The 14,046-nt window shown below is 37.8% G+C and overlaps 1 protein-coding gene across 8 annotated transcripts in view; it reads left to right on the top strand.

The window, feature by feature from the left end:
- Positions 1-14,046, top strand: part of LOC127438995 (E3 ubiquitin-protein ligase Arkadia-like) — a 69,023-nt gene that overhangs the window by 17,430 nt on the left and 37,547 nt on the right. For all 8 annotated transcript variants that reach the window (XM_051695577.1, XM_051695407.1, XM_051695490.1 and 5 more), the window contains one exon: positions 7,700-7,826. In XM_051695577.1, coding sequence (XP_051551537.1) covers positions 7,700-7,826 — 127 coding nt within the window. The remainder of the gene's footprint in view (positions 1-7,699; positions 7,827-14,046) is intronic.

Raw genomic sequence — 14,046 nt, 5'->3', positions numbered from 1 at the left:
ACCAACATTTGCTCATGGAGCAGCCGTTCTCTTAAAGAGACAGTACCAATTTAGTGCTTGTTGTACATATCAATGTAAACTCGATGTAAATCACATAAGTGCATATAAACAAACGTGATGAAATGTGGTAATGTAGTAAGTGTAATAAATGTGTAAATACATAAATATTTGAAGCCACAATCATACATTGTGAAATATTTTAACTTCAGAACTTCACTGTGAATATTAAAGGTGCAGTATGTAACAATTTTCATGCAATAGTCGCCTTTTTTTTTTGCCAATGTGTGAACGGCTTGTAATGCAACTTAAAAAATGAGCCCTTCCCGGACTTCCTAGGTTGCCTATTAAAGCCTGTAGACTGATTTTTATGCGAAGGGAGCGGGTTGGTTTTGCCGGGAAAATCCAAAGGATGTGACATTTATGCGTGCTCCCGAGAGCCTTCTACTGAATCCTGTCTGGCTAAGCGGGAACGTGATCATGGTCGAGTGAAAACTAGAGTGAACATTGGCAGGGCATTTGATTCCTGGAGGGACCTTCATTTGGTTTTTGGGATCAAAACTGACCCTGAATTGGCATTCTTCTTATTGGACAGGTAAGCTTACATAGCTGCAAAGCATGTGAAATATAGTGCCATAAGGATTGATCTGCGTAATTTCAGCTAACTTGATCTTGCCTGCTAACGCTGACGAATTGCAAGCTACCTTGCTTCGTAACTTTCAAATAATTTCAACGATCTTCTCTTTATACTAAAAGTCAGGTATACAGGATAAATTTAAGCAAATATGCTGGTTTCTTGATCGTAGTACAACATATGACATACAAAACATACAATAGTGCAATATAACAATGCAGTGCAACCGTAAACTGTCTGGTATAGTTCAGTAGTATTTAGCTGTATGTGTGTATCAGTATGCTGTGTTAGCTGAAAAGTAGTTTTAGTTTAGGCTCAAAGTTTGTAGTAAAACAATCATAACTGTGTCATTTTAATTATGCTACCTCATCTGTCAGCTTGATGCTGGTGGATCACGTTCAGTCTCTTTACACGTTACGTCATTGTTTTGGCTGATGCTCGCTCGCGCCCCTATGGAGTGTGTGCATGAGCACAAGCGAAAGGTAGCTGGCTGCAGTTCACTTAACGGCCACAGGTGTCATTAATAACAAGGGTTTCTGAATCTTACATACTGCATCTTTAAAGACTTTAACAAATAGTCTTTCATGCGTAAAAAAAAATGCCTTCAACAAAAGGGGCTCTGTTCTTACGGCTGGCCATGTTTTATCATTCTCATGAAGCAGAGATAAATTAATTGGTTAATATTGTGCATATTTGAATGCAGTTATAGTTCTGCCCAATACTGACGTTTTCAAAAGGTAGCTACAGAGCACAAAAAGGAAAAACTGCATAAGCGTTACATCCCGTGCACATTAAATGCCGCAGAATGCGTGTGTGTCTGAGTTTCCTGTTGAGCAACAGAAAGTCCTCACCCACCATTCTGCCACTGTTCTCTGTACCGTACACAGTTACCTAACCTCACACATTCCGCTCTCACAGAGATCCAAAACTCTCTTAAATGTACACACGCACTGTACCCACAGAACCACTCAAATGTGTGAAAATGTCTGCAGCTAAGCATGCATCACTTTAAAGGTGGAGGATTTGAAGGACATAGGTGAACTTGAAACCAGCCTAGCTCTACAGGGCTTCTTTAAGAGTGATTAGTCGACTAGTCGGTTAATCAACCCGTCAGTTTTGAAAATATAGTTTTGCATATCCCTGAAAGATACTCAGTTCTACTCATTAATCTTGGAGATGGAGAAGATTAAGGCTGCAACTAATAATTATTTTGTTAAAAAAAACAAATTTTCTTCGATTAATCGGATAAACAACAAAATGTTATTTCCTATTTTTATTGAAAATGGGATTTTTATTAAACAGAAATGTTAAAGGGCGTAAGGATTTGGCTTGATTTGCAGTACCATATTCATGATTTAATTTCACGATGCTGATTACATTACATTTGAAGTATTTTAAATGAATATTGTAATTTTTAAATAGTATTGTCACTGATTACATGTTTCTAAACTCTTCTTTTAAAAAATGAAAATTAACAGTAGTCTATGATTAATCAGTAAAATAATATTTGCCATAGTATAAATTTATTGGTGAAATCAGACTTAACATGGCATCTCAGTGGAGTTTAGGGCAACTAAGGCAACAAAATCTCAATGTTCATTCTTTACACTGTCAAACAGACAGGAAATAGCCAGTGCTAAAGTATTTTACCAATCAGAAACTAGCATAAATGATTCTGATTCAAAGTAATGGCCAGCATCATCCAATCACTGCCAACCATGTTAAAATGAAATTATACATGATAAATTACCATTGTCCCATGTCTGCCAAACATGTTGAGTGGTCCAAACATTATCTGCAGCCTGAAACTGAAATTTTGGTCGGATGTTAGGAGTGAATGCACCTAGCTGCATAGGAAAGCTCTAGGATGCTCACTTGCTCCCTATTTAGTGAATGACTTAACCTCCAGTGTGCTGTCTGTCTGCACTGATCTCAGAACATTTCGAATTGCACCTTTTTTTCACCTAACTCCATATTAAGTGCTGCCTCACTCACTTGACCTTCCTTCAGGGAACAATACGATGGCCCAGGCTGCTGGCTCTTGTGCTTTTTGCGCTCCTCTGAAAGCAGTTTTTTTTTTCTCTCAATGTGATAATGCTCAGTAAGGATTTCTAATGAAAAAATAACACTGTTGTCCACTAAAGGGAACATGGTGTTTTGCAACATGCCATTTCGCGATAAGTCGCTCAAATTTTAAAAATGGCATTTCGGATGAAACTACAGACTCTAATCTTTTGACTCAAACAGCTTTCAGTGTAAAGACATAATTAGGTTTCTTAACAGATGTAGTTTTGTTGGCGTTTCTTCCAAAGACAAACTCCCCTGTGACCGGCGCCATGTTGTTTTGTCACGTGACTCGGTTCATTGAAAGTTTAACCCTTTACTGACAGCCCAGAGTGTTCTGAACTGAGATTTGTCGGTTGAAATTCATTTAAATTATGCGTTGCGTATAGTGAAGCCTAAATGCAACATACACGCATGTGGACATGGGATCGCACAATGTTAATTGTTTATAAGTTAGTTCAGTATGCTTATTAAACTGCTGTAGGAATAAGAAGCAGAGATTTTCTCTGGATATCAGTGGATCAGGTGGTCAGGACAGCTCCCCACACCAGAGTTTCTACTTGGTAATGCCCTGCTTAAAGGGTTAGTTCACCCAAAAATGAAAATTCTCTCATCATTTACTCACTCTCATGCAATCCCAGATGTGTATGACTTTCAGTACAGCTCAGTTTGTTTACAACAGAACGCTGTTCACACTGGTTTTGCTTTAATTTGTACATGCCTGGGTGCTTGTGTCCAGCGAGAGGCAACATGAACTGATTCCCCTCATGGACGCTCATTGGAGAGTGACCGGAAGTAAACAATTATATTGAAAAGGACTTAAATATTGATCTGTTTCTCACCCAAAGCGATCATACTGCTTTAGAAGACATTAATTTAACCACTTGAGTCGAATGGATTACTTTTACTACGATTGTCTGTGCTTTTTGGAGCTTTAATGTGCTAATCACCATCCACTTGCATTGTATGGATTTCCAGAGCTGAGATATTCTTCAAAAAAATCATTGTTTGTGTTCTCCTGAAGAAAGAAAGTCAAACGCATCTGGGATGAGTAAATGATGAGAGAATTTTCATTTTTGGGTGAACTATCCCTTTAAGTTCTGCAGGACAATTTGAAGTTATGTTACTTCATTTCCACTAAAACATCATGGGTTGGAATATGATTGGAAAATCATATCTCCAGATTCAAGGTATGGGAAGTAATTTTCTCAGACGTCTGTACATGTTAAAATATAGGTTATTATACTAGCTTATACTAGCATGCCCTTAAAATTTACTTAACATATTCTGATAATCTGGTTACCTACATGTATATGCTATTAAAGACATTATTAAAAAGTATGTGTGGTATTTAATGTCTACTAGATGAATACTAGAAATTTTCACTAGCAAAAGTTAGCATCTTTTGACCATGTGACAACATAATATCTGTTTACTTATTTAAGTTGTAGTTATGTTTGGAAGTGTGATTATTTCTTGTGGGCAGCATGGGGAACGCGGTAAGTGTAGGGTGCTAAGCAGCAGCACTCAGTGGGAGTGCCGACCTTAACAACACACCCCAGAGGATGAGGATGAATCTCTCGAGCCACAAGCTTCTGCCTCAATGCACAAACATGCCTAACACAGATAGTACAACACAACAACCTTACAGAGGACTGATATAGAAAATGGCAAAAAGGACAAAATTTTAACTAAATAAATCAGTTGGAAGTCAAATTTTATTACGTTTAGACCTCAGCTAAACTTTGTTCTCATGTTTTACTGAAACATTTAGGTGGCACATCACATTGATATTAAAGGGATAGCTTCTGGTCTTGACTTATTCAAGTCTTGCAGACACAGTCTTTATTTACTGCAGAAATTAATTTAAGCCCCTATTCTCAGTGGTTTCGTAAGGCCTCTATATACTACCTACGAAATCGAAGAATGAACTGTGTGGCGTCATTTAGAACAAAATCTGGTCAAAAAGGTGTTTTTGTTTTCGTTTCAGTGGTTCGCAACAGTTCGCTGGGGCGAACTTTTAGGAAAATTTCTTATTGGCTGCTAAACACCTTATTTCCATTGGTCCACTTCATCAGTAGGTGTGACCTGTAGCTCCACCTACCTTGAGGCTGATGGCTAATTTTGACACGGTCTGGAAGAAGGGAGGCTGAATGCAATAACAGTTATTTATTGTAGAGGCAGAGAAGGGGAAAACAAGACAAAAAACATAAGATGAAGGCTTCGACCGTGGTCTTCTGGAAGCGGATCTGGTCCAACCAGGGAGAACGATCGGAGTCTTTATGTAGGCTAGGAAAGAGCGTGAGACATGGAGAGCTATGTTCTGAAGCCGGCCACCTCCCGAGGTCTGAGAACAGAGGAATCTTGCACACACACAAAGAGGAACAGAAGGATAAATTTGTAAACTCCAAATGAGAGGTAAATCCAGAAGGTTGACGGAGTTCGCCGCCAGTAACGGGGAAATATAATTACGTGGAATTAAACCGTGGAGAAATAGTCCAACTGGATACGTAATGGATGAAACTATGAATGGGCGATACCACGTATTTGTTATTTTTTTTTGATCCGATACCAAGTAGTTTTAGGCCGAAATCTATACCAATACCGATACCTCTATTAAATTTAATTTTTACGAATTCTTTGGATAAAATGAGTAACTTAAATTATTACTTAAATTTGGTATATATTTATAGGCCTAAACAGAAAATTATTAGGCTGCTTTGTTTACCCTTTAAAAATTAGTTCGTATAAGCCACATATAAAACCTCAAAATTAACATAGATTTTATTATATGGTTACTATTACTAAAACAAAGTTACCATATGGATACTACAGTAACGCTGTAGTAAAACCATGGTTAATTGTATCAAAACCTTGGTTACTGCCAAAAAAAAAAAAAAAAGAGAGAACAAAACATGGTTACAACGGTCATGGTTAATATAATATTACTACAATAAATTCATAAGGGTATAATTTATTAATGAGGATTAAAGATCATTATCAATGTTTTAAAAACTCTGAATTTAAATAAACTTGTAAAAATTGTCAAACAAGCCCATTATAATGCATCACGTCTAGGCTTGTCATTACTTAGTGTGAATAACTCCAGATGCTATATTTCTGTCATTACCTCAGGAAAGCACTGCTCTCATGTTCTCATGTTTTACTGAAACATTTAGGTGGCACATTGATATTAAAGGGATAGCTCTGTCAGAAAATTCTGTCCTCATTTACTAATCCTCATGTTGCTCCAATTCAATAAGACTTACTTTCTTCTATGGAACACAATGCGATTTTAGGCAGTTTGTTGATCTCAGTTGCCAATCACTTTTATTTTCCATACAATGAAAAGGATGGTGATTGAGGTTGTCAATATTTGTTTTAGTGTTCCACTAAGAAAGTCTTACTGGTTTTAAACAACATGAGGGTGATTAAATGATGACAGAATTTTTAGTTTTGGATTAACTATCCCTTTAATTCATTTTTCCATTTTTTTCCTCTTATGTACTTTATATGTTGTTTTCTGGAAAATATGGAGAATGAGTGGAAGTTCTCTGTCAGTAGTACTTGTACATGTACCAACTATGTTTGTGAGTGTGATGTTGAACACACCCTGGTCTTGACACTAAATCCAGGCATAGCTGTAGTTAAAGGAATGAGAAGTCAAGCTGGTAAGCCAATCAGAAGAGAGATGAGTGATTGTACTACAAATCCTGTGCCGGCACACTGCAAAGCACATCTTTGACTGACCTACATTTACTGTAGTTCCCTTGGCGCACACACACATACGCTCTCTCACACTAACACATTTGCCTGAAGCATTGGTTGGCTACGTTGCTCTACCAAACTACCATCAATTTAAACAGCTGTAGCTACCAAGGGTAATATTTATTTTGCTCTAGATTAATAACAGAACCCTAGTACAGTAGCATTAAATGAATATTCTGGGTTCAATACATGTTAAGCTCAATCGACAGCATTTGTGGCATAAAGTTGATTACCACCAAAATTAATTTAAAAGCTCCTGTTGTATAAAAAAAAATAATAATAATGATCTGGGGTACAGTGGGGCACTTACAAACTGAAACCATTATAATACTCACTGTTACAAATGTATAGACACAAAACCTAACAAATATGCGTTAACATGATTTTAGTGTGATAAAATTGCTTGCGTTTTCTGTGTAAAGTTATATCAAAGTTTACAATGACGATGTAATGCTGTAAAAAAAAAAAAAAAAAAAAAAAAAAACACAAATGACAAACCAAAAAACTTTACAGCTCAGATAATATTGTTTTAATACTGAGTTTTAACAGAAGAATTAATGTTCATTGCTTCACATTTTTGCCTTTAAACCCTCCAAAATTTGCCCATTCACTTTCATTGTGTAACCTCTTTTTTTTTTCTTTTTTTTTGTTGTTGTGTTTTTTTTTTTTTTTTTAATTCTTTTTAAAAAGAATAGGAGGGGCTTTTTAAAATGTTTTTTTTTTTTTTAATTATTTTTTTAAGTGCTTTCAATTCAGTGTAATTTATAAATAACCCAGAATATTCCTTTAAGAGACTGTAAGAGAATTTAGAATATGCAAAAAAATAAAAAAAGTTGATAAGTGCATCTCTTTAAGTTCTGGAGATGTGAAGTCCTTTTTATGTAAATGGACAATATGGATAGTTTTACTAGCTACCCTGTGCAAAATATATTTTATACTTTTATACTTCCTGTGAATCCCATGCTGTAGTCTAATCATGTAGCCTTGTCGGGTGAAGCTGCATAATCTAATATGAGTATATAATTTAAATATCATACAGAGTACACCTGGAAATAAACAAAAACAGTTAGTTTCTTGTTTGTTTAAAATATCTTCCAGTATCAGTATTGACAATCCATAAATTGTGCTTTTGAATTATGTAGATTTGCTTGGTACATACACATAATTTAAAGGTTTCAGTGCTGTGTGGTTTGAATGTTACAATAATGAGCTTAACTTCCATGTACGTGTACTCAGGTGTGCTGGATGAGGACGTGGTTGTGATCGAAACAACTCCTGCTCCTGCAGTGCCTGCCAGTGAGGAGATCAACGTCACCTCCACAGACAGTGAAGTGGAGATCGTAACCGTTGGAGATGCCTTCAGGTGAGCTTTCCCCTCAACGTGTTTTTAGGTGTATCTGTAAAGGATTTGAGCTAAAATTGTAACATTGGCACAGGACAGTGGCGTTGTTTAACCTCCATGACTGCTGTGTGCATTTTTCATTTCCCTTTTTGATTTGTAACTAGTAGCACCTAATAAACAAGAGAAAAAATCTAGATCAAATAGTTTTACTAAAAATGTTATGTCCACATATGTGGACAGTGGGACTAAATTGTGAAATTTTAAATACCAAGCTATAGAAAGTCTGATTTTTTTTTTTTCATCAAATAGTTTGTGTCTAGTAGTGTTGGTTATTCATGGTTTTGAGACATTATAGACATTACAGCTGATTTTCTATAAAGCTGAATAAATAATTCTAAATAAAAGTAAAGGCCAGCATCATCAAATCACTGCCAACAATGTTAAAATTTTGCATTGTAAAATTCAGAATTTATGTACTGATTTTCATTGTCCCATGTCTGCGAAATATGTTGAGTTGTCCAAACATAATCTGCAGCCTGAAACTGAACTTTTGGTTGGATTTTAGGAGTGAATGCACTTGGCTGCATAGAAAGCTATAGGATGCACCCTTGCTCCCTATTTAGTGAATGACTTAACCTCCAGGGTGCTGTCTGTCTGCACTAGTCTCAGAACAGTTCGAAAGGCACCTTATTTTCATCCTAACTCCATATAAAGTCTCTGAAAGCAGCATTTTTCCACTTTTGGATGAATACATTTATTCCCAATGTTAAAATTTACAGTAAATGTATAGGAATGCATTTAATGAATAGAACTAAATTGAACAGTGATAACAAAATAAAATATAACAAAAATTAGATTAAAATGAAGCAGAAAGACCCACAGATTTGTTTCTGTGAAAAGTTATTCAAAATAACGAACATGTTTTTGGAACATCTGTCAGAAAATCGCTCCACAGCACTCATCTCGGTACTTCATGTTTACCAGTGAGCCAAAGCAAGAAAAATTAAGGAAAATTTAAAGCAGCATATCAAAAGAAACTAGAGACACTACTTTTTACAACCAAACAGATTTCAGTGAAAACAATTTGAAGAGGTTTCTTACCAGAAGCACTTTTGTTGGCACTGCGCCTATAGAAGCAGTTCATGGAAATCGACGCCATGGTGTTTGGTCACGTTTAAAAAATCTTAAATGACTTCTTAGAGTGTCCTTAACAGTATGCAGTGGGTTTAAATGAATTTAAATGATGTGTTTTGTATAGTGAATCCTAAATAGCAAATCCTCGCATGTGGCCGCGGGGTCGCACAAGGTTAAGTATCGGTGAAACAAACCTAAAGATCTTCACTGGATGATGTTTGAATCTTTTCTGAACTGCAGTATCAGTTTCAGGTTGTTAAAGGTTCTGTAAAGTCCCCAGTGAGAAGCTGTTGGTACCACAGTCCAGATGAGATGGCGCATCTGGGTTTGGACATAAAGCTGGCAGTCTCCAGTGTTATGAAGGAATTCCACAGAGCTCCCAGCTGTTACTGTGCACTTCGAGGACAAGCCCCATATCAGAGCAAATGCCCTTTCCTCTTTCATTGGAACAAAATCGAACAAGGCCCTCTCCTTGCCCTCTAGAATTAGACATTCCCACATTCTTGCTAAAGGAATACAGTACAGTGCTCATTGAGTGCTGTAAAGATTTCCTTTGAGTTTAAACAACATCAAAGACTTTAACATGCAGATTAGACTTCAGCATATTTTTTTTCTTTTATAAAAATTATTTAAATAGAAAAAAATTCATTAATCCTGCGCTGTTGTGAAAGACGTTGAATGAAAAAAATCGTATTAGCACAGAAATTCAATCTTTTAAGAATTAGCAATTTTTTTCTAACATTTTTATTTGTTGCACAGGGGACTGTCTAATGGTGTGGGAGTGAAATGCTGCCGTTTCCATTTTCAAATGCTACAACCTCCAGTATTTTGGCTTGATTCACCCAAACTATGTCAGAAGGAGCTCTCCACAGACCTCCACTTTAAAATCTGATAGAAGCTCTAAACTCAGTCAGATATGATTTGGTTTTGTCTGAACTGTGTCCCTTCCTCCCGTCACTTGATTTGATTTCTTTGTCCCGCTTCTCTCTTAATTGTTATTGAGGCAGCTGTTCCCGAGTTGAAAATCATTTCTTGATTCCATTACTCTTAACTGCTGCCAGAAATAGTGCCGGCCACCATTACACTCCTGCCAGCAAAGTCATTCATTCGAGCCAGATGAACGCTGTCATCATCGTGGGCTGTGTGTTGGAGGTTGATCAGCAGTGTGATGGTCTTTTCTGTGTTTTCCCTGGACCTGAAACATTTAGTTACACGTGTAACTCTGTAGGCTGTTTATGTACTGGTGTATGTGTGCATTTTTTGCCTAGTGTTCATCGAAGCTCATAAACCTCTGTGACATGTTGTGGTTACTCAGTAATGAGTGCTGTCCTTACTTGTGGAGGTTCAGGATGTGCTGGTCTCAGGACAGCTGGCAGGTCTGTCGAGGAACTACTGTGCAGCCCAGTCTGTTCATTTGCTGCTAGGGAGAGAGAGGGGCAGGTTGTGTTTGGAATAGGGATGCACCTATACCACTTTTTCTATCCTGATACCTGAACTCTAGGTATTGTCCGGTCCCGACCCGATGTTTTTTTCTTAATCAGTTTAGAAAATGTATACCTAAATTTGTGGAACTGATTGGAAGTACTCTTACACAAATCTCTTACTATAAATTTGTTCATTAAACACATAAACACACAAAACTATTTAATAAAAAAGAAATGTGCAGCCTATTAAGAAAACTTTAACTAGTCTACTGGATAATGCTGCTGAAAAAGAAATAGTAATGTCAGTGAAAAGCTGCAGTTGAAAAGAAGCCAGTTATTTTATTTTATTTATTTTTTTTTTACTTTTTATCTGGACTTGGATTCACAGTACTTTGTTAATGTTCACTTTACTTGTAATAGGATATCTGTCCACTGTTCATTAACAGTTATTTTTTTGGAGCCCAGTCAACAGAAACAGCATTGTAATCTGTAGTGTTCTGTGTGTAGTTCACAGTAGTTTTTATATGCTTCTCATTCTTAATCTGGTGAAATGCCTCTCTGAAACAAACTATCTAGCATCTGCATCTGAGATGAAGTTTGTGTAAAGCGCTCGCATATTGCGCAACACTCTGAAAGTGCTGACTGAACTGACTAAAGCGAAAGTATCTGAGCTGATACCGATCCAGGTATTGGATCTGTGCATCCCTAGTTGGGAATAGCATAGTAACTTTCTGCAGCATGCATACTGTGCACATTGTGTGAATTTTCTGTCTGCATGAAATACCTAGATGACCTGCTACATTTGCCAAAATGTGCAGTATCGTGCAGAGCACACTTTGTGTAAAACTGTATCCCACAATGCACAACTGATCTTCAATTTTCAGTGTGTTGAATAAACCATAAGCAATATCAAGAGTGATTTTTTTTTTTTTAACCAAAAGTGTTCACAAAATTGGCTGTAAAATAGTTAGATATAATTGCGAGGATGTACTGCTCTTTATATAGTGTAGTATATACGGTAGGCAATGTAGTAGGCAATGTATGCTGCTCAGTATACAGTACACAGAAGGCAGTATAGACCATTTCAAGAATGTGAACCAAAACAAAGGAATTAGAACGGTCCAAACGTATTTCCTGATCCTTTCAACAAAGTCTCTTTTTCAAGGTAAGTCAGTCCACTTGGCGGCCATCCTTGGAACGCTCTTGGGCAGTTTGTGCAACTATTTTTCAATGTAAATGAGCGTCATGAATGTGCAGCATCTATCTACTTGAATGGGGAAATCCGAAATCTCCAAAATGGGTTGTCAAGATTACAATAAAAGAATATATTTCAAATAAGCAATAAAATCTGACAATGTGAGGGGAGGTGAGCAAGAGACGGACACAGTGGGTGTGGCGTCAGGCCTCGGAGAGGCATTTATTAAAATGTCCAAAACAAAGGGGAATTTGGGGCCTTCGTGGTGGAAACGGCAATGTGAAGGAAGAATAGTGAAAACAGGAAGGTCCAGGTGATAGTGGGTGGGGTCCCGACGGCCGCGACATGCTCCCGTCCTTGGTCCTAGGCACATGGGGCAGTGGCTTCACTCGAGCGACCCGGCTTCCCTGGGCCCCGGCACTTGAGGGGAATAGTGGCCCGGCATCCTGGCCAGTCGGCCGCGATGCGTGCTCCAGTCCCCGGCATCGCATCTAACTCGCACCAAACTCTCCCCGCTCTGTTCCTCAAATCAAATCACTTTTATTGTCACACAAACATATACACAAGTGCAACAGTGGGTGAAAGTCTTGGGTGCAGTTCCGAGCAACATAGCAGTCATGACAGTGATGAGACGTATACCAATTTACAATAAACATCAGATTTACACAACACAATTTACATATCTAATATACACACAATTACACACAACACAATAATAATATACAATGTACAGTATACAGTACACACAATATAGAATACACAACCATAATTTAGAATAAACATACAATAAAAAAATAATATAGTGTATATATATATAAAATGTGCAGTAGGTTGTATTGTACTGTATTGACATTCAGGCTGTCGGTTGATAGGCAGTTGCCAGTGTGTTGTTAAAGGAATAGTTCACCCTAAAATGAAAATTTGCTTATAATTTACTCACCCTCAGGCCATCCAAATGTATCCGAGTTTCTTTCTTCATCAAAACAGAATTTAAGACTTTCAGGATTTCATTTCAGGCCTCCTCTAAACAATGCAAGTGAATGTCCTCCATTTTTTGACGATCCCAAATGCATATTTAGGGTGCATCAAAATAATCCACATGACTCCAGTTGACAAATAAAGTTCTTCTTAATGCAAACGATTGATTATTTTTAAGAACCAAAACAATACTTATATACTTTTTAACTACAAATGTTCGCTTCCGTACAGCTCTGTGACTGCGCTCATGAGAGGGATGACTTAAGTTCATTGGTAAGGTCACGCGTCTCGTGGAGGAGGAGTCAGGAAGCGCGTAATTGTTTACAAGGGAAACTTGTGCCATTCACAAACCAAAACAGTCCAAAACAATTTCAAAACAATATAAAATACAAATAAAAATCATTTCCAAATTATGATTAAAAAAAAAAAAAAAAACAATGTGTACAATGACGCATTTCCTGACTCCTCCTCCACATGACACGTGACCTTACCAACGAGCTTAGGTCATCCCTCTCATGAGCGCAGTCACAGAGATGTATGGAAGCAAACATTTTAGTTAAATAGTATATAAGTATTGTTTTGTTTCTTAAAAATAATCAGTCGTTTGCATTCAGAAGAACTTTATTTGTCAACTGGAGTCGTGTGGATTATTTTGATGCACCCTAAATATGCATTTTGGACCGTCAAAAAATGGAGGACATTAACTTGCATTATAGAGGAGGAGGCCTGAAATGAAATCCTAAAAGTCTTAAATTCTGTTTTGATGAAGAAACTCAGATACATCTTGGATGGCCTGAGCGTGAGTAAATTATCAGCAAATTTTCATTTTTGGGTGAACTATTCCTTTGAGAACATAATTTATGACAGTCCGGTATGAGATAATAAGATTAATAAAGTGCAGTTCTGATGTATATTGATCGTGAGAGATCAAGAGTTCAAAAGTCTGATTGCTTGGGGGAAGAAGCTGTCATGGAGTCGGCTGGTGCAGGTTCTGATGCTGCTATACCGCCTGCCTGATGGTAGCAGTGAGAGCAGCCTATGGCTCGGGTGGCTGGAGTCTCTGATGATCCTCCAAGCTTTTTTCACACACCGCCTGGTATATATGTCCTGGAGGGAGGGAAGCTCACCTCCGATGATGTGTCTGGTAGTTTGCACCACCCTTTGCAGGGCTTTGCGGTTGTGGGCAGTGCTGTTGCCATACCAGGAAGTGATGCAGCCAGTCAGGATGCTCTCTACAGTGCTGGTGTAGAACTGTGTGAGGATGTGGTGGTTCATTCCAAACTTCCTCAGCCGTCTCAGGTAGAAGAGGCGCTGATGTGCCTTCTTCACAACGGCCTCAGTGTGGACGGACCATGTGAGTTTCTCTGTGATGTGGACACCGAGGAACTTGAAGCTCCATTGATGGTGATGGGGCTGTGTTCTCTATCTTTTCTCCTGAAGTCCACCACAAGCTCCTTGGTCTTGCTGACGTTGAGGGAGAGGTTGTGCTCCTGACACCAGCGTGTCAGAG

The sequence above is a fragment of the Myxocyprinus asiaticus genome, chromosome 1 (assembly GCF_019703515.2).
Source record: "Myxocyprinus asiaticus isolate MX2 ecotype Aquarium Trade chromosome 1, UBuf_Myxa_2, whole genome shotgun sequence".
Lineage (NCBI taxonomy): Eukaryota > Metazoa > Chordata > Actinopteri > Cypriniformes > Catostomidae > Myxocyprinus > Myxocyprinus asiaticus.
This window is presented reverse-complemented; position numbering and strand designations above follow the sequence as displayed.